At 38.4% G+C, this 26,986-nt stretch overlaps 1 protein-coding gene across 1 annotated transcript in view; it reads left to right on the top strand.

The window, feature by feature from the left end:
- The window catches only part of RELN (reelin), a 275,407-nt gene that overhangs the window by 115,920 nt on the left and 132,501 nt on the right, over nucleotides 1-26,986 (top strand). Inside the window, exons 5-8 of the mRNA XM_041405399.1 lie at nucleotides 4,201-4,233; nucleotides 5,850-5,928; nucleotides 12,621-12,717; nucleotides 16,836-16,887. Of these exons, the coding sequence (XP_041261333.1) occupies nucleotides 4,201-4,233; nucleotides 5,850-5,928; nucleotides 12,621-12,717; nucleotides 16,836-16,887 (261 nt within the window). The remainder of the gene's footprint in view (nucleotides 1-4,200; nucleotides 4,234-5,849; nucleotides 5,929-12,620; nucleotides 12,718-16,835; nucleotides 16,888-26,986) is intronic.

Raw genomic sequence — 26,986 nt, 5'->3', positions numbered from 1 at the left:
TTCCAGTTTCTAGAAGAGGACTTTCCATTCCCATTCTTTAATATTTCCCTCCCTTCCAGTTTAACCAAAAAGGGGCATATTTAAATTGGCTTAACCTTTCAGCAGCCTTATTTCATCCACAGAAAAATTTAACCTTTTACTCCAAAACATTCCTCCATTCTCCCTCATCCCAGTGACACAGAGCCCTACAATGTCCCCATTGATTTTTGAATTCCCCATTAGCTTCCTCAAGATTCTCATGCTTTCAGTTTGACTGTGGCCTTTCTCTCTCTGAATCACTTTGTATTGCATCCTTTCTTCTCTGCTTTTCCTTGCCAAAGGGACTGTCTTGTAAGACAAGGCAATCACTCCACATTTCCTTACATTTTCTCATATTGTGTTTGCTGATACCTCTTAGACTGTGACCTCAGCTGAGATCTGCTTCCATTCTTTGCTCAGAACAATTAATCTTTTGTAAAGCTCTGTATATACCCACGGTGCTGGTTAAAAATCAAATAATAAATTCATTTACTTTACTTTTTAAAAATGTACGACATTCTCATTCAAGCTAAGGTGCATTTTGGAGCCACACAAATACTGGTTTTAAATTTAAAACCATCCAACCATGTGCCTAAGGAACAACTAACAAAGTGAATAATGGTTTAAAATATGAACTGAGATGGTCTTTCTTTGTCCTTCTCAGTCTGAAGTATTGTATAATTTCTTTTAAATTATAAATTTATATCTTTGCACTGTATAGCTACTCTGCACTGCATCATTTCTTTTATCTTTGTCATATTGTACAAAAAAAACTTAATTTGACTAGAGCCACACTGTATGGCTTATGGAAAAATCCATGTTATTTTAAAGTAAGTAGCTCTATAATAAATTGATTAGAGAGGAAGATCTGAAAATATTTTAAAACTATTTTTAAACTACTATTTTTACAACTAATATTTAAAAAAAACCTACTATTAATTTTGTGTTATGTTTTGAATTTCTGTTATTTGTGGGCCTTAAATACAATACTTGAAGATCATCCCAGTGCTGTTTTGCAAGTAAATATAAAATGTAATACAGAAATTATTTATAGAGAGAATAAAGTCTATGTTTGTCAGACATTGAATGGTATCCTCACAGTCTTTTGTCACGTTCAGCTCAAGAATTTGAATTACAATCAGAATACCTGAGGTAAAAATACTTGAGCTTCTTAGATCCTATAAAGGTTTAGGAAATCTCTCCCCAGCATAAAGTCTATACTTGTAACAACTACCTTTTTGTCTAACATGAAATGTTTGCTTAGCTACACCTCTAATTTTAAATGATTGATCAGTAGCATTAGTATGCATCTGCACAATTTCCTTCCTTTCCTTCTATTGGCAAGCAGTTTTGTTGTGCAATGTACTATGCAAATGGTGGAAGAGCCACTTCAGGAAAATATCTCAGATCCCAAGTCTGTAATTTTTAATCACATAAACAGCCAGTTTTATTAAATAATTGTGAACAAAAGAGTTTGCAAATGTAAAGATGCCAAGTTTGTGCTCTACCTGTGCCTTTTTGTTGAATGCTGAAATTTTGTATAGCAGCTTCAGGAAGTGTCATTATGACTGTGTGTATCCTTGGCTGGAGCCCTCTCCACAAAAATCCTCTTTCAAAGAGCCGTGCCAGACAACCTGGGGTGAATGATAAGGCAGCCCTTCCTTCTCATTGGGGATCTGAACTGCTCCCCTTGGAGAAGGTGGTCTCTTTCAGCTGAGTTACTTTCAAAGGCCAATGGAATTTGCTTGGGCAGCTGGTGAGCCTGCCCGTGATGTGTCCGGCAGGACCATGCTCCTCGTGGTGAGCGCTGGCAGGATGGCTCTCAGCCACCCCTGTGCTCACAGCAGATCACCCACCAGTACTGCTCTGGAACTGCTGAGAAGGGGGTGTTCAGAACATCAGGCACAGAGATTTTAATTTAAACCTAGCCTCTTGGAACAGGAGTATTACAAGAGTATTACAAATCGCATGCCATAATGTGCTTCTTTTCCTGCAGGCAAAATACAGAACAGTTTGTGCTGCTCGATCTGGGAAATAATTCAGTTAATCCAGTACGATACATTTCTTTGTGCAAATAATTTTTAAAAGGTTTCTGGTGAAATTTACACATTCCATGGAGAAAAACAATACCTGGGGCTGCCAGGGATAAATGCAGACTTTTTCACTGTCGGATTCACCAGTGCAGTCCAGCACTATTCTGGAGACAGTGCCAAGCTTAACATGCAATAGTTGCATTTCTCTAGATTTTGTACCAGCATGATGAGAGGTCTTGGCCATTGCTAGAGTCATTATTGTCATTTTTGCTTGGGAAGACAAAGCAGCATGGGTGGATTTCTTGTATAAAAATGGAGCAAGTTAGCCACAAAAAGGAAAAAATACTTCAGATTACTGAAACAACAACAGACTCTTAAGAAGGTCTTTTCTCTCAGCTGCAGTAAAGTTTCCATGGTGGTTTGCAGGTTGTGTGTGTATATATACATACACACCCCCATATATCTTTTCTCTCAGCTGCAGTAAAGTTTCCATGGTGGTTTGCAGGTTGTGTGTGTATATATACACACACACCCCCTTATATATATATGCATAAATACATACCTATGTATATATGTATGCTTGTACATATATATGTGTGTGTGCGTATACATGCATATGGATATATGTACATAAGGTATGGGGAGAGATATATATACACACATATATGTATATATTTATATGGTTAGTGGATGGTGTAAAACGTGTCATTCCTCTAATTGGTAAGTCTGTTAAATGAAAGTTTTCTGTCTAAGGCAAATCCAGATTGCTTGCCATCATTTTCTGGTCTGCAGATACCTCATTTGTTGACTACTCAGTCTTCTTCATCACCTACTTCTCCATGAAATGTTGCAATTTCATTACAGAATGGCATGCTTCTTTGCAAACCCAGTATTTGAGGACTAAGCAGGAAGAGGAAAACAAAATTCTTGAGATTTGTATTGGACTTTCTATTCAGATGATTATGTGTGAGAGCTCTACACAGATTGCTGCATTCATTTTTATGTTTATTTTTAATCTATTTTAATTTGTCAGATGTTAAGATAGAAATTACAGTAATTCACTATTTTATTGCAAATATGCTGAAGAAATCAGAAGTACTGCTACAATTTAGGTCAGTACCCAACAAAAAACAGAACCATCAAATGAATCCTGGCTTCAAAAATTCTCTTTTTTGGTGGTTTTATTTTACCAAACTCCAAAAGACAGCTGGAAATACAGATCCATGGCTGAGGTACTGATAGACAAATAGGTAGCTGCTTCCCAGGAGCTTGGTTATATGCACCCCTTTGGCCTTCATGAGAGAGGTGTAACCTACTTTGGATTGAAGATCCAGCAAGGCTATGGATGTGGTAGCTGCCATGGAGTATCTACCACACTGTGTAGCCAATTTCTAGACTTGCCCATATATTTTATGTAGCTGTGCCCTTTCAGATACAGTCTGGTTCCATTTGTGTAGTGCTACACCAAGGCTCCTGCTGCAAAGTGTTGGAAGAAGGTTACTTAATAAACTTGTGCCATTTAACGTGGCCCCCATGCAGTGTGCCTTTACAACATTCTGGTGTTTCTTGGGAGGCAGAGACCTACTGGGGAATTGACCAGCATTGCCTGCAAAACATGCTTTGGTATAAGTGTTTGATATTGTCATTTACAGAGTTAATCTGTTACTTGTTGCCCCAGGAATATTTGGATTACTTCTCCCAATAGTATACCCAGTAAAATGTTGTTCAGTGCAGTATAAAAGATCAAAGTATGGCATTTTTTTCCTCTCCTAAACTATTTCTGTTGTTGAGCCTCATTTCCACTGACTTTGTCAGCCCTTGAGCTATTGAATCCTAATCCAAATTATTTTTAACAATATCTCATCATTCTAGACTTGAATTGATCTTTTTTACTTTACTGTAAAACCAATACTGACTTTCATGTATTTCAATGCTTATTTTAATTAAGAGAACAATTATTTTTGTTTCCCTATTATATTTTTATAACTTTTGGGGTCTATCACGTTTTTCACAATTAAACTACTGGGATAGCTGATTTAAGGGAGTATACACTGTACAATTTGTTTTAAGCTGAATTGACTTTTTAATGTTGCAGTTGAGCTCTGTTGACAGGAGATATTAATGCACTGTGTGTCTTTGTTTTCCACAGCCCCGACAGAAGCTCCCTTACATCCTCACCTAGGTAGGTGATTTGTCATTCTTACTACTTAAACTCAGAATCATTGACTTTATTATAATAAAAAATCTGTAAAGTCACATTAAACTAGGTCTGAGGAATTCAAATAAAAATGAGATTCATATAAAATTGAATGAATTATATCTAATTCTGATTAGTTGTTTCTTGATTGTGGTTCTTATTGCTTTTTATTGTCTTTGACTCCTTGCAGTGTGAGTATATCATGCTGCAGACCTTTTGGTCCCAGTTATGTATTAGAGCATCTGTTTGCAAGAGAGCCAGGAGTGGAGCACCACTGCTATGAAAACAGGCTGCAAGAGTTGGGATTGTTCTGCCTGGAGAAGGGAAGGCTTCAGTGAGACATTAGAGCACTTTCCAGTACTTAAAGGGGCTGCAAGAAAGCTGGAAAGGAATTTTTTCAAAGGCTTGTAGTAACAGAACAAGAGGGAATAAAGGGCTTTAAAATGAAAGAGAGCAGGTTTAGATTAGCTGTCAGGAAGAAAATCTTTACTGTGAGGGTGGTGAGACACTGGAACAGATTTCCAGAGAAGCTGTGGTGCCCCATCCCTGGAAGTGTTCAAGGCCAGGTTGGATGTGATTTTGAATGCTCTGGTATAGTGGGAGGTGTCCCTGCCCATACCAGAGGTGATAGATTTGGATGATCTTTAAGGTCCCTTTCAACCCAAAGCATTCTCTGATTCTATGTCCCATAACTTCAGTGTGGGACAGACCTCACACCAGAGCAGGGTTACTGTGAGGAAGGTTTTGTGCACCTCCAAGGTGGAGCCTGGAGCAAGGCACTGCTGCTCCCTGCATCCACCAACCCTTGTGCTGCAATTTGATGTGTCCAGGACAGATTCTGGCATTCTTCCTCAGTTTAAATAGCATAATGTTCTATTTAACATTAAGTAGAATGTTATGTCATTCATTTAGTGGAAGTATTTGTAGAGATGGATGTCTAACACAATCACAGGTGCCCAAGTGTTTGAATTTTAGGTGAGTTTATTGGTCATCGTACATAAATGAGACAGTAAATCCAGGTGAAATATTGGAGCCCAAAGTTTGCAGAACAGTGGTGAGAAATATTTGCATTACATAACTCACAGTTTATATTCCTTAGATAAATTGATCTTTACTGCCTGTCAAGTGATAGCAGCAGGGAAATTCTAATAAGCTCATGGATTTTTGCTTATGAGGTGTCAAAATGTATCCCTGACTGTAAGATCTGCAATACACTCATTAGTACTTCTCATCCATTCTTGTGCCCATGTTTGCAGAATCTGGATTTGGGAGGATTTTTTTCCTAAACGTTCAGTTAACCAACAATTCAGAGCAAAACTTCTTAAAATATTTAGTGTGTACTTGATGACTCCATCGTTCCATAGCCATCACACTTTCAAGATGGGGGCACTTTTAAATTTTTTGTGGTACTATGATTCATAGTAAGGAAAAAGTCCTGTAACTAAGAAACCCTGGCTTTCATAGGTAGCATAACATAAAAAGCGATTTTTAGAAAACTAAAATGCATTTTACAATGCTTTTCTTTAGGTAAGGCAACACTTAGAAAGCATGGGATGATTGCACTTGATTTTATTTCATATACTGCAGTGTTTTCTTTGCAGCTGAAATGCACAGTGACAGCATTATCCTGCGAGATGACTTTGACTCTTACCATCAGCAAGAACTGAATCCTACCATGTGGTGAGTTTGTGTACTCCTTTATATGCATGTGAGCAAATGAAAACATTATATTTATCAAATGAAATGATGTATAAACGAAAGTATGGATTTGCTTCATTAGGACCTAAATATTTTGGTTTATTAATTAATTCATTAATGAGTGACTGAGAAATTCTAAGCTAATTGAAGTGGATTACAAATTCTTGTTGATTTCAAATTTTTAGATAATCCAAAAATAGAAGGACTAGAGCTGAGCTCAGTGAATACTTATGAATGAAGATTTTGGTTTCCTGAAAACACAGATTTTCATCAAAAAGGAGAAGAATTTCAAGAATTAAACTTTGTTGTTTCAATTTTTTTTTTATTTCATGTTGTACATGTTTTTGGTGAAGCTAACTACAGCAATAATTCCTTCCAAACTGAAATTAAGTGCTTCCAAATAATTTAAGAAATCATAAGAAAACCCCACCAAAATCTCCAACTGGAATTATATACCTCTGTCTAATATTCATGTGATAAAAATGTTTGAGGTTTAATTTCTTTTTCCTTTTTTTGTGGATGGCACAATTTTTCAGGACTTTTGTATTGTATAAGAAGGAAAACACTTCACTTCTCAGTTCTATACAGCCACTTCCAATTGCTAGGGTTTGGGTGGTTTTCGGATTCCTGAACTGGGTCATTCATATTATCACAGGCTGTGTCTGGAACAGCTGGCACAAGATGTTATTGTTCTTTAACCAGTAGGTGCTATAGAAGAATCTCAACCTTCCCATGCATAATAAGGCAGGTACAACTTAGAACAGGTCAGGCAGCAGCTTTATGAACTGTGAGCACAGAGTGAGAGCTCTCAGACAGCATCTCTCCCTCTGCTCCCCCATTCTCTGCTGGGGAATTGCAGAGCCCCAGCCCCTGCACTGGCTCAGAAAGCAAGGGAGGAGATGAGGAAAAATAATCACTTCAGTGTTAATAAAGTCAAATATTAGCCCCTGGGAGGGGTGGGCTCCTTAATTCACTGCCATAGTCCCAAGTTGTCCAGCAGTAAATAACAGGAGGGATAACTGTAAGTGGAGCCTACAGGAGCAGCCCCCCAGTGCTCCCTTAGCTCCAAAGATGGGAGCTGGAAACAGCAGCAGACTGTTAACTTTTAGTCAAAAGGAGTGTTCTTTTAGCAAAGAGTGCTCTTAGACAGACCTCTGAATCTTAAATATTAATAATTTTACCACCACAGTGATCATAAAGATGGACAACCATTTCATATGATATATGTGTACAATGTCCCAGAAGAGGAAGTTGTACATCTCAGTACAAAACTAATTCTGTTCTGTATAGTGAGTGTATTTACAGTATAAAATACCCAGATAAACACATCTCTTGGTCTTAATATGAAGTTTTGAAGGTTGGAGCCTCCTTTTTTTATATAAGATTCTGAGTTTTCTATTTCTTCCAATCCTATTTCATAAATATAATTAACTTTATTATTTTAATTCATACAAAACACAGAAATATTTTACTGGGTTAGTTTATCTTGTTCAAATAAATTCTTGATGAGCATTTTAGCACTTACCTGCATTAATACATTCATTCTGTGACATTTGACTTCATTTTCTTTTTTATTAAGCACTGTCACAACCATCCATCTATGCAGGTCTTTCACAGTTTAACCATCTTGTGTAAAAATGTTGTAGTTTACAGAATTTTACAGATATTTTTATTTTGTACATGCTCATTTTAACAGGTTTTAATGTGTGCCTACAATTTTTTTTCCCTCTTGTTCCTTTTGTATCATCTCCAAATGTTTTTTCTGGACTAGGAGGCATTAAGGACGTGTGATTCTATAACAAAAAAACCCCTCTTTCTTTATGGGTATGGACAGATCAAGGACTCTTAATGGGTTGCAGAATAGCTGCCAAGGTAGATAGCTTTAGCAGCAGTGTGTTAAATGGACTTGAGTGGAAAGAAATGAGAAGAGGCATTATTTCCCTGCAGATGCCTCATAATTCACAGAGGACTTGTCTGTTGGGAGCCTCCATAATTTATTTATCCATTGCTCTCAACTCTAAATTCATCCTTGCTTATAGAAGTCTCAGCAGAGAATTTCAGATTAAAAGAGCCCCCAGTCTTCTGCTCCTTTTGTTCCTAGGATGTGGATTTGGTCCCTCTGGAGCAAACTTCACCACCTTGCTTGGTGAGTCAGTGCAGAGGTGGCTGCTAGGAGAGAGTCCAAAACTCACCACAATCCTGAGACAGATTTTCCTGTACTAGCAGAAAGCCAGCATTTTCAGCAATGCTAAACAGAAGTGGAGCACAAATAAAATAAAATAAAACCATAAAGATGTATCATGAGCTTTTTAGCACAAAGGATTTCTGCAGTAGCTCTACCTCCAGTGAAGACCCACTTGGCAGCAGAAAGTTCATTCTCGGTTGATTGTCTAGTGGGAGTAAAATCAGGAATTATTAACAGTTGTTGCCATCCACACTAAAATTGCGGTTTTTTCCCCTGGCAGCTGCTAAAATCCCATCTTTACCACAACCAATTGCAGTGAGTGCTGGAGCAGCATTTGCAGCTCTGCTCAGCCTGCTCTGTGTGCAGCAGCTGCCTCGTGTGCGCGGAGCCCAGCAGGGCCGTGCCGCGGGGCCACTTACACAGAGCCACTCTAGTCGTCTCTGAAGCCATTGTTTGTGTACAGATGAACACAAAAGTGCTTGTATTTTCCTCCAATATTTTCTTCCCAAATCCTACATAACACTGGCTTGGAAGCGATTAATATTTTCCCACTCCTCCTGCTTGCCCTTCTGGCATGTGCAGCTCTGGCAGAGATGTACCATCCAAGTGCACCAGCTAAGCAGTTTATATCCTCTCTATGTGTCCAATTTTATGAGTCCCAGCAGGGCCTGTGTGTCACTCCATTGCTGGGAGAGGCCTCACATCAAATAACTATTTTGCACAAGGGCGCTGAATGATTTTGAGAGTGATTGCCTGCTCTTTCAAATGCATTAAGACACATCCTTCCCAGCAGCCATCTGTTTCTTTGGAGGCTCAGAAACAGAGAAGGAGTGGTTGCAAGTGTTTTTGGAGCTGCAGAAGGAAGAGAAAGGCTCTTTGTAAAAGAAAAGTCACAGCACCACAGCTCCTTACCTAAGTCAAAAATGTGGTGACTGACAGAAAACAGGAGAAACTGCTAAAGTGCGAAAGGGACAGGGAGAGAGGAAGCAACAGTAGAGGACACATCCGTATGTGAACATAGAAGAAGCATAGAACAAACAAGGATGATTTCTCTGCTAGCAGGAATGGGGAGCATTTTCTCATTTTCTTGGGAAACCACCCACTGTGAGAATCTTTTTGTGTGCTATGTCCAACTAATGTTTATAATCTTTTCTTCCAGTGTCCAGTCATGTCAGAATATGGTCATTTCCAAAATCCCATAGGCAAAGCCTGCTTGCTTGGGCAAAGATTTCCTCATTTCTTGGGTTTTATTTGCCACCAGCCTTACAAAGATCTCTTGTCTTGTGAAAAAAATATGTTTCACACAATCATAAATGTCCAATGTATTACATATCTGACATGTACCAGCTGTGGAAGTTAAGGTAGGTGACTCTCACACCACTGTAAATGCAGCACCAATGTCCATGCTCAGCCAGCCACTGCTGACTTGAACTAACTAGAAGTGTTTAGTACATTTTTCAATTAGAAAATTGAAATAATACAAGAAATTAGTGTCCATGAGACTTTCTGAAAGCTGTCAGGACGCTGTTAGATCAGAAAGCTCAGGAACCATGGAAGTAACTGATTTCTTCAGTAGGGAAAGGGAATCTGCACCCGTACCACTTGCCAGGGAACGGCTGGATGAGTAGAGGTTCAGTATGTGCACTATGAAGACAGTCTAGGTCATTGAGCATCTATTCCTGTTACCATCTTGCCTCCATGTAACCTCATAAAACTGCAGTGGAGAGCATAAAGAAGGTGCTATATAAGAACTAAACCAGGCTAAATGGGAACAAATATTTTTTCAAAAAATCTGTTTAATCCTATAATAAATGATCTAATGTTAAGAAATGCATAAATTAATAAAGAATAAATGTTGGCATGAATGCATGTTTCTGTATAATACAGTTTTAATAGTAGGACTAGAGACAGCAGGGGATTCAGGACATTTAAAGGAGAAAGAGACAGTACAGAAGTGTTTTGCTGTCTAAACTCTCCTTCCCAATCTGATGTCATGTTTCATCTCAAAGCCTATCAGCACACCAAGCAGCAGTCACTTACAGAAGGCACACTTGTCAAAGATGACATGAAGAATAGTTGAGCATGTAAAATCAATCAATAAGAAACAAAGATTCTCTTGGTCATCACTTCTTCATGGCATATGAGAAATGTACAGGTACAGTGATATTTCCAGTGGCAAAGAGGTAGAGGAAAGCTTTGTGACAGGAGAGAGAGGTCCTAAAGTGGTTTCCAAATTGCACTAAAACTGTGGGATTAAACTTCAGAAAGATTTATGTTTAAAAATCTGTTGGCAGTTTGAGATGTTTATCTTCTTTATGGTTCAGACATCACAGAAGACATCAGTCAATATAATATCCACATACTCAGGTATTGTAAAGGGAAAAGAAATGACAAATAAGGGTGAGGAAACAGCAGATGTTTCCCCCACAGCAAAGTGAAGAACAATAGCAGAGAGAGGTGGGACTCTCTAAGCCAGAGATGAGAGAATGGCAGGTCTGTGGAGAAGTCATCTCAATAAATGTGACACGTGTCAGCAGCGGCAGCGAGGACCAGCTGTGAAGAGAAAGCTGAATTGATTTTAATGTGCTAAGATTTTAGGCCAGGCAGGTGAGAAAGATAATGTAGAAAGCTGCACCCAGCCAGGGCAATTAATACTGTCTTCTGTTTGTATAAATAGAAAAGAAATTAACCTTCCTGTCTGCACCAGGAGAGGAGCAAATTGGATCGTTTCTAAACACGTAGTACTATGACGATGATCTGAGGAACAGCAGATCAATTATCTTGCTCTTCAGGCATTCTTGTCAAGCTAATGAGCAGTTTATTGTCAAAGGTAATGCACTTCAAAGACAGCACAAAGGTTTGAATCAGGATTACCAACAGCCATCCAATTTTGTATGAGAGGAATCATCCTAGAAAAGACAACCAATGATGAAACTGCTGTATTAGCAGGACAGTGTTTTTGGATTTACAGACAATATTTCATAGACCACATTACAGAAGTAGAACAGATTAATCACTTTTTATCTGTTGAAACAAGAGAATTAGAGAATTAAAATATCCCTTGGATTATGTGGCCTGACCTTTCAGGAAGGACTAAGTGGTCACTACAAAGTATTCGTGGCAAAGTTTTCCTGCCATATCTATCTCTGTACATATCAGAAGTCCAAGTAGATGCTCCACTATAAAATTCAAAAATGAAGGGACAGACATTGAAAATAATTTTTATAACAGCCAGAATCCTACAGAATCCCAGGAGTTCTTCTAGTTCCTGACCCTCTGCTCTTCAGTTGTCGGAACTTTGGGATCAAGTGAAATTTAGATAGCAACAAAACATGTCCCCTGTCAGCTCTGCTTCTGTGCTTTCTCTAAAAGTACCACTTTATTCACTCACATGCTCTCTTCTTGACTTTTATTAAGAAATAAAATTAATTGCTGACTCAGACTTCTGTAAGTAAATATTAATTCACTGATGTTGATTTGAACTATATTACTTTATTGGAACATTTTACTTTGCTGCTTAAATTCAAAATCCTAAATGCTATCAGTGTAAATTGCTGAATTACTTCACTGGCATGCTCATACAGGAAAAACAACTCAAACATTTTTATGTCTGATGTTTTTTCTGGAGTGTTTCCCTGGAGGTTTGATGTTTAAGTTGAGCTTTGGATGCCCAAAGGCAACGTTAGCCAGTACCATCGCAGGCAGCTTGTTGGGGACCAGGAATATATCCAATGTTTTTTTAAATGTGGACCTCATGCCAAGATCTGATACCCCAGCCCTAGAAGGTGGGGGAGGCAGCCCTTTCCCTGTGTTCTGCAGTCAGGCTGCCCACAAAGTCCTTCATGTTAAATTAAGATGTATCAGGACAGGTGTAATTAGTTGTCTCTGCAGCACTTACCAGCCTCTCTGAGAATTTCTTCATAGTTTTTTTCCTTAAAGGTGAGCAAAGTGGCAACTCTGTTACTAGGAATATGGAATATGATAAATACAAATAGAAGCAACAGCAGATGCCATGTTACACTGCAGCCTCAAGCCCAGCCTTTGGGGAAATAATCCTGCAAGCAGGAGAGAGGCTGATCCCAGCCACTTGTCCTCAGTTGTTCTCTCTGGTAACTCCATGATGGTGGGTTTACTTGTGGTAAATCAAATGTTCACAAGGATTTGGTAAGAAGAGTAGCTTCAGGGTAAATTATATATGTAAGATTTCAACTTGTTTTCCCGTGGTGTGGTGCTTTGCATTCAACAAGCAGGGACACCCCACTTTAGAGGAGGGGCAGTTTGCAGAGAGCCAGCACTGAATCACCAGGGCCTTTCACAAGAGGCAGCTCCAGCGGATCATATTTACACTGCCCCACCTTTGAGTCCATCACCGTGATAACAAACAGCCCAATCCGAGCACCAAGACACTGCAGTCTGATTTCACAGTTTGCACAGTCTCAAACAGCCAGTCTCTGATTTCCCTTCTGAACATGGTGTGCTCTCCCTGCAGGTCTGAGTGCAGTAACTGTGAGGTTGGGGGACACTGTGGAGTGATAATGCACGGCAACGCTGCCACCTTCTGCGAGCCATACGGTCCCAGGGAACTGGTAAGTGGAGGCTGCCCTCTCTGCTGGGGCTGGGAAGCTGTGTCAGCTGCAGGGATCTTGATGTGCTTTCAGTGGTTGGTATTTAGCAGAGATGCTCCTGAGCAAGGTGATGGGTCTATAGAAGTACACCAAGAAACATCCCAGTGTTTTAAACAATAGATGCTCATCTGTCTCATTCACATTTTCTGAAAAATCCCTTTGCCCAGGATTTTTCTTCTGGGAAGCTGGAAGCCTCAGAGGAAAAGGAAAACAATTCTTATCATTATTATGATAAGAATGTATAAATAAATTCTTATATATATAATTTTTTATATATTTCTATTATTCATTTGCTTCTCCTCTGTTTTGCTCATGTGGAATGTGTTTGGAGATTGTTTACCTGCAGGTGATTGTTTCATTGGATTCTGGTGTGAGTTGTTTTGTTTCACTGGCCAATCAGTGCCAAGCTATGTTGGAACTCGGGAAAGATTATTGTCCTTTAGCATTCAGTAAGTTTCCTTTCTGTATTCTTTAGTATAGTTTAGTATAGTATTCTTTAATATAATATAGTATCTTAAAATAATAAATTAGCCTTCTGAGAACATGGAGTCAGATTAATCATTCCTTCCTGCCACAAGGGTCTCTGCAAATACAATACCAGCCAAAGGTTATTGCAAGAGTTGCAGTGACCTTTGTCCCTTTGCAAGGGACAGTCTCTCGATCCAGCATGTATCCAAGTCTCTTAAAGTATCTCTGAAATACTGAAAAGTCAAGGATATAGAACTGTGTTTTTGAACTGGAATCATTCTCTTTTTATATCCAACAATTAAATAGAGACAGGGTTCATTTTTCTTTTATTATTTTATTAGTCTTGTCCCATTTTTTCTTGTCCCTGTTGACAAATGTTAATTTGGTTGTAAAACACCACTTGTGAACAATGCATCCTACAGACTTAAATGCAGCCTGGAGCAAGCACCTGCCAGTCTCAGGGAAGTGTCTGTAAGAGATTGAGTCATGATGAATGGGACAGAATTAATTTTGTTGGGGGTAGTTTGGTCATAAAATTGCTGTAAGAAACAAGTGCAATTTGCATTAACTTGAGGTCATCTGGGTGTGGAAAATGAATTGCAATACATAAACCAATGCCCACATGCTGAAGCTGAGCAGCTAGCTGCAGTGATGTACATATAAGGGGAGCTTTGGAAAGAACTGAAAAATTAAAAGGCCAGATCAAAGCCCATGCAATTCAGAATTAATTTTCATGTTTTCAACAGTCTTCTGAATGGAGGGAGAGGCTGATTAGAGCTATTTGAAGAGCAAACATGGAAGAGGGCCATAAAACAGAAGTGGTTTTGGCCAGGCATCTTCCCTTAATTTCAGACACTGACAATTCTTTTCACAGGGTTAATTTTACATCCTTAACTGGGAGCAGAATTACACAAATGCAATGTAGATATTGCTGATGTGGTGCATAAAAGTCATCAACACATATAAAACTAATTTAGAGATTTTACAGATAAAAAAGGATTTCCCTTGCAGCCAGCTCCAGCCAGGGAATCCTGTCAGGGATGTTAAATGGCCTCTCTGCTACTTTGCATCCTGTTTGAATGTGCTGTGCTTTGCTAACTGCCTTGAGAATACTTGCATTGGTTTATGTCCTGTGCAAAAGGGAAGTAACACCACTGGGGTATTTTTCCATTTTTTACATTCATTTTTAGTTGTAGTACTGATTGTAGGTAACACTACTTGGAAAACAATCTACGTACGATATTTAACAAACCCAGGGTCCTAGCTCTGAGGGTTTTGAACTGTCATTCATTAGCTGTCTTCTCCCTGCTGATATGCAATTTTAGACTATCCCTTGTAATCAGGAACTGGCTTCAAAATCCAGTCTTGGACTGCATTTGTCATATTGCTGTGTGGCAAAGTAGCACTATCATGGCATCAGGAATTTGGAAAACATTTGTTAAGATACCAAAGTGGTGTGATTAAATAACCATCTGAAAAAACCCATAATGCTTATAAACAGTTACCAGCCTAAAAATGAAAGCATTTATAAATATTATGGCAGTGCTGCAGAAAAATCAAATCCTTCTGCAGGAACATGCTAATGGCTTAACACCATGGATGAGCACAGGAGTGTTCAGGCCAGAGGTGTGATCTAGTTCTATTTTTGAGTATAGACATACATTTGAATACCTACTGTCTTAGAACCAACCTGTTTCTCATTTGTAGTTGTTTTGGCAATTTTATACGTACCTCTTTCTGTCACAAATTTTAATACCTGTTCCATTTCTCCATGATTTCTATCAATCCTATTTTGACCCTGCTTGAAATGGATCATGAAATCTCTGTTCCTGCTAATGGCTCCTAGTACATGAATTATTGCTTTAAAATACTTAATCGAGAAGAGTTGAATTTGGAAAATATTTTACATCAACAGCTCTAACAGCTGCTGCTTTGCTACTTTGACCTCCTTCTTTCCTCCTGATTTCCAGCAGCCACCTGTTACTGCAGGCAGAGGGTTTTTAATACCAACTGTCTCTGTCTGTTGGTGAAAATTTACTGCTGCCAAAATCCTGGAAAGATGTATAGCATCAGAGGTGTTGCAAGCAAAGGAAAATATCTACTAAAGGCTCCCTACCATACTCTATGCAGTGTCTGAACTAAGCAGTCCTATGCAGAATTTTGCAAAAATTGTTAGTAAGTCTAGTGATTTTTCCCAAAGCATTGCTGAAATGATTCACAGCACAGTCTAAATCTACATGAGTGTCTCTTCTGTGATAACTGATCTGTTTAACTTCTTTGTGATATGAGCTACTGAACCTCAATAAAGATTTTATTTTCAAACTGTGACTTGCACAACATAATTAATTAAATGAAAACTAATATAATAGGTGCTCTTAACTCAAATCAGAAAGCAATTTATTATTTGGCAGGGTAAGTGTGATACCTAATACTGAATTGATCCTGGCAGCATGACTTAAATGAGAATGTGACTTTATTTTTAAAGAGGCTATGTAAATGCAGCTTTCCTATTCTTGCTTAAAAATTAAAATTACTACATGTTAGAACATGTAGTCCTTTTATCAGTTAATCTTCAATGTATTTCAGCGATTACTTATTGTTCCTTAATTTTTCCTTAATATTGATAAGAAATTATTTTCTGTGTGTAATAGGTATATAGAAAAGAAACAGATCACACCAAAATCTCACACCAACTCATGCAGATCTCCATGCATTATTTTCAAAGGCATCATTTAATGCTCAACTAGGTTGAGCTAGCACTGGAAGAAGTCCAGTCCCTTTTGTCTTGGATGCCTTGCTTGTTAAGCAGCAGTGTTGTTAAATTCAACTTTTAAAATAAATTGAAAACTACTAGGTGTCTTTCACAACACACTAGGGCTTTTGATTTTATAGCATTTTCAGGAGAAACATTCTAATTTGAGCTACTGAAATCTGGAGGCATTCAAAGAAGGGGGAGAAGCCTCAGAGGAGGGTGGTTTGCTGAGTACAGGGTGAGCTGCTGCTGTTTCTCTTTTTTCTCCATCTCTCTGGATGTCAGCTGTGGGTAGATTCTGCTACAACATTGCACTGTACATACCATACAGTACCAGCAAGTGTTTTTGTTTCCTTTGTGTGTAAGATTTAGGTTCCATTGCTTACTCTTAATAATGCATTATTTTAGGGTTAATTAATTTTATTTTTATTATTTATTTATTTAGTCCTTGTTCTGTGCAGAGAAAAGTGAGAACTGTTCCATATATACAGATTTACACTAAGCTGACTACAAACCACAGAGATTTTTCCAATCTTCTAAAGAGTGGTCAAGCGACCCTGCTGAACATAAATGTGATTTTTTTTTTTTTTTTTTTTTTTTTTTTTTTTTTTTTTTTTTTTTTGTTTGGTAGAAATTATTATGGTGAAAAAAATTCTGGCTTTGACATACGACGAGCTTTCAATAACAAAAATGACATAACAAAAATGTCCACGATCACTCAGCCTGAAAGGGCTGGTGATAAACAGTCCTATGCACAGGAGATGTGGGTGTCTAGAGATTTTCCATGCTTTAAAGAAAAACAAATGATGAATGTATTGTTTTGCTCATCTAACAAAAATATTTGCTTCTCTTCCCATAGACCACCACTGGCCTTAACACAACTACTGCATCCGTCCTTCAATTTTCCCTTGGTAAGTTTAGATTTCCCTTTCACCCAAGAAAGTGTAAAAAGTCCTTTCTGTGAAGGAAAATGGCCCTAAAGTTCAGGGTTACCTTTGTGGTTGATGTTAGATTCAACATGAGGGATGAAAAAAATCTTTTAAAACTGCAGTGTATTTATTCATCTCCTGACATGGAGCTACTGTTTTAAATTTTGGAAATGAAAAGCTGCAGTAGATACTCTGATAAGCCATGTTTGAGTTCTGTTTTTTTCTCCTATTTTATAGCCTGATATTTAGCATTATAATTTCTTGCTCTTTTGCTGAAGTGTGATTATTGTTTCTAAAAAAAAAAAGAAGGGTTTTGTCATTTAACACCCCAATATATTCCAAGTTACACCAAGGTAGTGCTGTTTTTAACACATTTGCACAAAGAGAACAGGTAGGGCAAATGAAGACTAAATGCTATTAAGTCCATATTATCAACAGCATGGTTGTATGCTGTATTACTCAGAATACTGTGAGCTATTGCACATTTCACTGTGCATTTGTGGCTATAAATTATGGTAAAGGCTGGGGCTGAGGGCAAATTTGGAACACACATAATTTGTTAACTCATTTCTCAGTGTTGAAAATATGAAGGAAAAGTGTTCTAGTGATGTAGATGGTTCAGTAAAAAAGCAAGCAAAAAATGTAGCCTGCTTTCTCTGTAGACTCCTGGATATGCGTTTCCAAATCATATTCCTATTTTTAAAAAAGTAATTCTCCAAACGTATCTCAGGAGATGTGTGATTAAACTCTGGAAATCTCAGTTGAAAATAAGAACAATCATGCAGCTTGGAAAACAGCTTGGGTTTTTTAATGGATTGGAAATCAAAATCCTAGAAATACATCATTTAAATTTGTTTTTTACCTGAAATTGTTCATTTGGGTATTGGAAGTCATCAGTACCTGCTTCTGACTGCAGCGTTAATATATCTAAGGACTGGTATCTAAACTTTTATTTTGAATTACTGGTTTTAAAAAGCCAGAAAAAATGTCTCCAATCCTCAGCTGAATCAAGGCATAAATATTGGGTACCTGAGATGAAAACCAGCCTGTTCCTGCCCTGCAGTTTCATTCAGACAGTGGAAGGGTAGCAGCTCACTTGATCCACTGGGATGTGTTGCTCACTGACAGAAGCACAAGGAGATGTGACTTCTATACTTGCGACGATGGAGGAATCTCACTTTTCATGAAAATTTGCAAAAACCTATTTTGTGTTATTCCTGCAGTGACCCAGGGTGGTTAACAGCAGGGTAAGGTGAGTGGGCTGGTAGGGTGTGTGCTGTCACAGCCCAGTGCCTGGTGTCTGCTGCGGGTGAACTGCAGAACAGTGCAGGCTCCCAGAACTTTCACAAGGAGACTTGGTATTTCACTAGGAGCATTTGTGCCTATCAGATGGGAAGGGTCAAATAAAAAAGGGGTAAGAAAAGGCTGAGCAGGAAATACTCTGTATGACAGGATTTTCATGAATATATCATAAGAATACCTGAACCCATACCAGTAGGAACCAGTAAAATCCTCAGTATGATGGAGCAGAGAGGGGTGGATGCACATCCAAGTAAACCAAATTTCAGCCAGTTGAAAATGTATCATGTTTCCCCATGTGTCTGTGATGAGTTTGAAATACAATGCAGATTGCTTTTGTAACTGATAGAAGCCAGCATGAGCCAGGGGACTGCTGCTGAGCTCAGCAATACTTGGCTTTAGAATCCAGTTTCCAGCTTATTCCCAAATGTCCGATTTAATCATAACCCTATTTAGGGATTGATCCAAGGGAATTGCTTTTTATTTTAAAGAATGTTTACCACCTTCTATCAGCCATAGAATAGCTTAAGCTGTAATCCTTTGAGGGTGTCTTTATGTTATATTTGTCACATAGCTTTGGCCTTATTAAAGAGTCCACATTTTAATTTCTCTTGCCGCTAATTATCAGATGGAATTTTGTATTTGCAGATGTATAGGAGGTAGAGAACTAGGAAAGGAAGCTAAAAATTCTGAAGCTAAATTCTGGTTTCACCATGAATTCCAGATCCTTTAAAATGCCATGGTCAGGGAGGGTAACAGACTAGTGAATTTTTCATTACTTGATATTCTGTGTGATTTCCTTCATGCATCATGTATTTGGTAGTTTTGCTCTTTAAAGGCCAAGGCAGTTGGAAAGGTGCACTTAAAAAGAAGGTTTAATTAGGATGAAAAGGTAATTAGTAAGGCATTTTCAGCACACAGGACAACATTAATGTGCAGTATCCTTTCTGAATGCGAGGAACTTGTCTGTCATGTAGCATCCACTCAGAACTGGTCCAGGGCTGGGGAGATATTTACACTCATGCACTCTGTGCCCAAGTGTGCAGAAAATTTTGATTACTGCAACTGTCTTAATCACCTATCACTACATTTCTCCAAGACCCAACACTGACACGTCTAGCAGTTTCCTTAATGTTCAGTGGATTAATTGAGATATTTAAAGCAATGCCTTTGGGCTCTCTCGGGCCAGAACATCTGATTCAACAGCTTGGGAATTGCAGGATATTGCACAAAAGCCTCTGGACTCAGCTGCCGCACAACATTAGTCTGATTCATTAGCTGAAATATTCTCTATCTCCAAATCTGAGCCTTTTCCCCTCAGCTGCATCCCTGGGCTTCCCCAGGGTTGAACGTGCTCTGTCATTCACACGGGCCACCGTGGTGGAAGGTGACTGTACTGAGAGATTAGCAACTGAGCTAAATACAGGCAGAAAGAGACACCAAATCCCATGGGGAGAAGAGGAGAGGCTTTCAGGGAGCAATGGCAAGGTGTGAGGTGTGCAGGTTGTTGTGCTTAAGCTTGTTCCTTGGGTGTTCTCCTCAGCAGGTGCTCTGGAGGCAGTGTGGGCTGTGCAGGCTCTGCGTGGGCAGTTCAGCACGGGAGGTTCTTCCTGTCCCTCCCTCCTCTGCAGGGCCTCTGCTGCAGCTGAGGATGCTGCAATGAGCATCAACACTCAGCCTGGCCTCCAGGGCAGGTGCTCCTTGGAGCCACATGTGAAACAATGTGAAAATTATTAATGGAAAATAATGCCTTGAAAAACTTTGTTCCATGGCCCTCTCCTTATGCCATAGTATTACAAGACCATTTCTGGCTAATTAACAGTATTTGAAAATGAGAATAACTTGATAGAGAAACCTCTGACTTTTCAGCTTTGCTATGAAAATTCCTTCACATTCCTCAGAAAACAAGATGACTTTGTCAGTATCATATACTGGATAAATACACAATGTTTGTAAAGCACATCCTACTTTAAAATTGCTTTCCCTTCAACTTTCATGCCATTGTCACAAAGATCCTCTGTCATTACAGGATTAGCAATTAGCAATTATTCCCCCCTAATTTTCTAAAAAAATCTAACCTTCCTACTATTTTACCTTAAACCAAAATTTGTTTATGGGTGAAGGATTTTTTGTCTTCTGAGAAGGAATACTCCTCCAAATATAACAAACATTTGGCAGTTCAGTTTTGCTTCTTAAGGATCAAGCCATTAGTCTTGCAAACAAAGAAATAGACACAAGTTCAAAAGCTTTTTGCGTTATGTGGAGATAAAGCTCGGACTTGACCTCTCCCTTCCAAAATATTACAACTTCTGCAACAGTTGGGTTCCCTAACCTGTCAGGATTTACTTTGAGTCAACCATTAATCCTTATTTTCGGTCCCCTTCAAAACTATCTTTGTATGGCAAATACATGACCTGCAGTATTTAAAAGCTGTTTGTAATCATAAACCATCTTTCCCTAATTGACTATGAGTGACCTGAGTTATGGTCACTTTGTATGTATAATATTGGTGTAAATACTTATCTTGACGAATGAAACCTCTTACAGGAATCTCAATATGATGCAAAATACTTTTCCTGCAATAAACAAAATAATAAAACCAGTCCCTACACTTTTGGTGGACTCTGAGAATACCACAGAGCTGGCAAGGAAGGGGCTGCTCTCTGAGAGCATTATTTGCTGTTATCATGAGATGCATGGGCACAGGTGATCTTCAGTGCCTGAAGGCTGCCAGGCACTGGAAATTCTTTAGGCATCTTCTCTGCATGGATCATATGCTTAATGCCTTAACTATTGCTAAAGAAAAGACTTGACATGAATCAAATCTAGCACATCAACCTTCAGTAAAAACAGTTTTCAGTGAGGTTTTAGTATCAGGCTTTAATCTGAGCGAGTGCCTTGTGCTTTTGCCAGATGGACTGTGTTTGTCCTCTCAGGAAAATCCCAGCAGATATTATCCAGAAGATGGGTCACTTATGTTGTGATTTGCTCACTGGTCTGAAACCACAAGCATTTGGACCTTACTTGTAGATTAAGAATGGCCCTTTTCTCCCTCTGCTTGTGGGATAGGATAGGACAGGACAGGACAGGACAGGATAGGATAGGATAGGATAGGATAGGATAGGATAGGATAGGATAGGATAGGACCATTTCAGTGGGAAGGGACCAACAATAATCAGCCACCCACCTATTTCAGGGCTGACCAAGAGTTACAGTTTGTTGTTACCTTCTTTAATATCGTTCAGTCACTTCTCTGCCATCTATTGCAGCTGCCATTGCTCCAAATTAATTGACCAAGTTAATTGTTGATTAAGCATTTGACAAGTATTCCATAGAGGGTTCCACATGTACTAAATTAATCTATTACAATCACTAACAACACCTACCAGCAGCATATCAATGTCCCTTAATATCTTTCTAATGGAACCCTATAGTAAGGGTAAAGGTGTATGTCTACTGGTTTTAATATGGTTAACATATTATTTAGAAATATTACTGTTGGTATTAAACTATTCAGGACTTTTTCGTAATTCAGGGTGCAGAGGTCTTGCTAAGGGTGTTACTACTTCATCCTAGAGTACCCACTTTTTCCCCATTTTCTAGCATTCTATAGTACCCACTTTTTCCCCATTTTCTATCTTCCTGCAAAGGAAATAAAATGCCAAACTCTCTGCTTTTACATACATAAATATTTCATTGGCAATCTTACAGTATAATCACTTAAACCAGTAACAGAAGTAATAATTTCTCCAATCTTGTTCAACACACTTTCTACTCTTGCAACTTTATTTTCTGGTTGAGTAATCACCCCTGTCTTCACTTCCAATTTCCTGAGCTTTTAAACCCCATCAGACCATCAGCTGTACTTAACTGCAGAGTAATTGTATTACCTGTTGTGACTTTACATTTATACTGTCCTGTTTTTTAAATGGTGAGGTGTATGTGCAATGCACATAGCAAGGATTTCTATGTGCCTTCATGTATTTACAGTCTATTTTTAATGCTGCTGATTTCACAGCCCTCTGTGACTGTAATTCAGAAAACTATTTAAAATCTGCTATTGATTGCTTTTAATTAGTTTGCGAGTAGGGGTCACTGATTTGGATGCAGATCTTTGACATAATAATTCCAAAAGATTTTCATGTCATGACCTGCTTCACCCTAAGACATCAGGTTAGTGAATCATTAGCAGCAGACTTTATTTCTCTCCCTGAATTACCAAGGTCACTAGGATCTATGTGAAAGCTATTTTACTCAGAAAAATCTATGGTCTAATGGTCTTGGTGATGGTTGTTGAAGACAAAGCATGGATAGTGGTCATCACCTTTACAAAGTAAAATGCAATTTTTTTCAGGATTATTTATTCCACTTATCATTTGTAGTGGCAATTTGCCTTTGTTACCAGCGTAGTCTTGCAGAATTAAACTATAAAATTTATTGTATTATGTAGATAATGTAAATACTATTTTACCTTGATGTGTGCTCAATCTACAGATTATTATTATTATTATTATTATATCATCAGCATCATCATTAGAATTGTTGAATGCGCCCTTTGGATTAGTCCTTACCTGATAGGATTCTGTGCTTCAGAACTCACATTTACTTCTCTATTAACCTCAGCAAATAGACGACCATGATGAACAAAAAATAATCTTACAAAAATAAATAATGCAGCTGATTCACTGAGCTCCATGTATTTCTGTGGAGCAAACAGCAGTTTCTCATTGCTAGGGCTGTCCCCTAGAGCAGCATCTGCAGGACTCTGCAGAGATGTGCATGGGATGATGATCCCTTCTGCTTCCCACCAGAAATACCCCAATTCCACTTTGGCTCAGCCATGAGAACAATGATGACTACATTTGGTCCCATGTAACAGTCTGGAGACATTTATCATTTATGTTCTTGTCGTGTTTTAATTCAGATCTGGTGGCAGCTGTTATATTGACCATAGTGTTTTTATGCTGTTTATCCTCTGCTAGAATTCAGACCACTCGATAGAACATTTCCAAACATGTTTTGCTATGTAGGTCTTAGCTTTGGCTGAAAGGAACCACTGCTGATCATTTTATCTTAATTTCCAGTTTTGTTTAGTCAGTTTTATAATTAGCAGAAGCTATTGGATGACTGACAAATGCTGTAATAGCATTTTGTGGGACAGCCTCAGCATAACTGGATAGAGATTTCCTTCAGATTTGCTAGGAAAATTTACTCACACATCTGTAGAGAAATACCAAAGTGAAAAACAAATCCCTTCTGAATTTAACATGGAGGAGCACTTGATCGTGTAAATTCATCACTATCTTGTTAGCTGAAAACCAAAAAACCTCATAGAGGAAGCTGTGGTGCCAAATGTTTTAGGGATGTTGAGCCAGCTCCTTTGCTTTAGTCACCTGCATGGATGATTCCCTCAGTCACACAAATTTCTTTCTCCAGTGCCTTCCAGGTTTCCTGTGCAGGCATGGCAATCCACACAGCGGTGTTCACAGTGGTACTAGCAGGGAGGGGCAGTTCTGGTGGCCACAGATTCATTGTTACTTGAGTTAGATTCTGTCCCTTCTAAGCAACATGAGCACAGCATTAAAAATATTCGAACCCTCAGGTTATTTTGTCCTAATTTCTTTCCTACACATTTGGAAAAAGCCTGAGAATTTAATATGACATGACTCAATACCAAAACTGGTGTCATTCACCATTCTGCGTTTCTTCTGCTTTCTTCATTTCCCATTCCAATAAAACATTCCCATTCATTTCCAATAAAACAATGTGGATCTTTTTTTTTTTGGTTTTTTCATTTTTTGCTTGGCTACCCAAATTGCCATTTGCCATTGTCTGACATGAAACCTAGTAATTTTCCTTTTCTGGTAGAAAAACTGTTTGTGTTGATGCATAGGTTATACATTACATCTGATGTGAAAGAATAAGACAGGTAAGTCATATCATCAAGTAATCTTCACATAGCATATGGAAATGTTAGGTGTTGTTTATTTATGTCACTGAGTGTTACAAGAGGGGCTGCCTAAGCACCCAGATTGAAACCAGGCTTTAAAGTTGATGCTGCATTTGAAAGACATTTTAATGGCCTTGGGGCAAAATGATTTGTGTTGTTTTGGCTAGCCCAAGGTTACAATGAAATATTGTCTTTATTACTTCTGTACCAGGGTTTCTCAGCCACTGTTGGGAATTAAAATGTGAGCGTTAAAGATTTACTACATGGAGAAAAGCAGAAAAGATAAAGAGCCTCAGGATTCAGATCCAGGGCAGGTGGCCGTGCCACCACCTTGCAGTCAAACATGGGCCATTACGGAATTGGTCACTGCAAATAATGAATGCTGGATTACAGACAGACTCATCTTAATCCTGCTCATATCATTGTACACAGATAACACTTTTCTATGATTAAAAAGGTCCATTTTTGAATTGAACAACAAAACATCTGTAGTTCCCAGGGGGAAGGGGGGGGGGGGGGGGCTGAGAAGCCCCCAGCTCATCAAAACAGTCCTGGCTGTTCCTTCAGTGGGTGAGGGACTGAAAAGTAAAAGCAGATAAAAATAGAAAACCCTATCAGGAATTGCAAAAACCAATTTTTACCAAGCTAGTTATTATCTACCTGCATATAAATTTAAAGGCAGGCAATCAGCTTTACTAGATTTCAGAAAAGAGAGACACCTCAGCACAGAACTGGCTTGAGAAAAATGATTTCCCAGATTTTCTTGGTGCCAGAGAATTTCACTAAAGCAGCCAAAGAAAGGACTTTCATATCTGTATATTCAAGACAGCTCCTCTTACACAGCAGTTCTTGAGACTGCTGTGTAAAAGGACCAATGTGTGTTTTCTATTGCCTCTAGACTGGACTGGCTGTAGGGATCTAAATAAAACTTCACATATTTTCCTGCAGGATTTTAATACCTTGTGGTGCTCATTTTCTTGATTATAGACCTTCACAGCTGCCTGCTGAACACAGTTACACAAAGCATCTCTTTCTATTTACTGATGTGTGCTAGTGTACTACTGAGCTACTTTCACACAGGATCAGTTACTTTTTGCCCAGCTTCATTGAGAGGTCACCCTCTCATTTAGGGGACTTCCACATAGTCTGACATTAATTGTTTAATGACAAAAATGTTGAAGGGCAGAATGTGGGTACCCAAGTAGAAAATGCTTCCTTAACACAGGGGTTGCTATTTTGTCAGACATCCAAGAGCAACTGCAAGTATTTTGGGAGCATTAATGATGCTATTGTTTCAGTTGCTACAGCTCCTGGGTGTCCATTTCAGCAGGTCTAAGCAAGTTTGCTCACTTTGCCTTCAGCTAGGTGCTTTGTTATATGATGTTGGTGCACTTAAAAGCATGGTTAAATTTAGCATCATGTAATTATTTCTTTGGCAACAGACTTATTACCCAAGCACATACCTGCTGGCTGTATCTCAGAAAGAGACACTATAAATAGCTTTACATCAGAATAAATTGGACACTGGCATGAAGCTTTCTGCTTGGCTTATTTTTCTCTCCTTAACGTTTTCAGCACAAAAAGCAATATGAATTGTGATCTGAGCTTGTTCATTAGAAGAGAACAAATTTGTGTGAGTGCAGGAAGCACATCAGATCTCTGAATATAAATAGACTAAGAGGAAGTTGAACCAGATAAGTATTTCCTCAGACTTCTCATCTAAAGGAAATTAGCTGCATTAATTCATGAAAAGTACATTTGCTGTTATTGGGAATCCTGGCAGGAGGTGGATGGGAAGGAACCCGTGGGTGATCACCTGCTCCTTGCTCCAACCAGGATCATACACTGGGCAAGGACAGCCTGCTCAGAGCCCCATCCTCCTAGGGTTTAGCCTCAGATTAACTTTCAGGACTTCATTTAGGAAGTTCTTCTGATTGATTTTTATCAAATATATTTACTAATTATTCTTCTCCTCATCTTTTACAATTTTACAGTGGGGGCTTTTAGCCTGCTCATCAATCAACACTTTAGTTTTATTTAGATGTAAATAACTACCCAGTACTTCTGAAATGGAGCAGCAGCCTAAATCTGACAGTGGAACAAAAATTAGCTGCTCTCAGAAACCTGCAGAAAATAAATAACTGAGACTTTACATTACTAAATTTGTAATTCTCACTAATGCTAAAATAGATCTGATTTTTATGAAAGGCAAACACCATTGGCATTTTTTTTCCTAGGGCCAGATATTTGTTTCAGATTGTTTATCAGAACACATACAAGAGTACAGACAGTTAAAATCCTTTTCCCACAAGGGAAAGAAAAGCAGCCAGCAATAAAATATTTGTTTCCATGAACAGATAGATGATGATTACAAAATATGATGCAGTTCTTACACTTTGTAATTTGAATATGTTTTAGAGACTCAAAATACCTATTTGTACTCTGAATTCACTCCACAAATAAGGAAAAGCTGTTTAAAAAGTCTAAAGATCTAAAATGTCATAGTTAAAAATCTTATTTGTAACTAAATTCAAAGTTGTGACTTCAAAGAAAAATAAAAATGCTCTTGTGACCTTCTCTTGAGAAAATTTTCAGAAACAGAATGGAATGAACAGTGCATTGCATATTTTTGTATCAGTGCATCTTATACATCCAGCACTTAATATTCCGTATTTTAAAATGGTTAAAACCATCTTCTTCTTGATCAAAAGCCAATATAAACATACACATTAAAAATATCAGAACCCATGGACCATTCATTATACCAAACTGTATGGTTCATTACATTGGAAAAACTATTAGCAAGCCAGCCAGATTTGACCAATAGTCGTT

This window comes from Onychostruthus taczanowskii, unplaced genomic scaffold, assembly GCF_017590055.1.
Source record: "Onychostruthus taczanowskii isolate IOZ18803 unplaced genomic scaffold, ASM1759005v1 scaffold23, whole genome shotgun sequence".
NCBI classification, from domain to species: domain Eukaryota; kingdom Metazoa; phylum Chordata; class Aves; order Passeriformes; family Passeridae; genus Onychostruthus; species Onychostruthus taczanowskii.
This window is presented reverse-complemented; position numbering and strand designations above follow the sequence as displayed.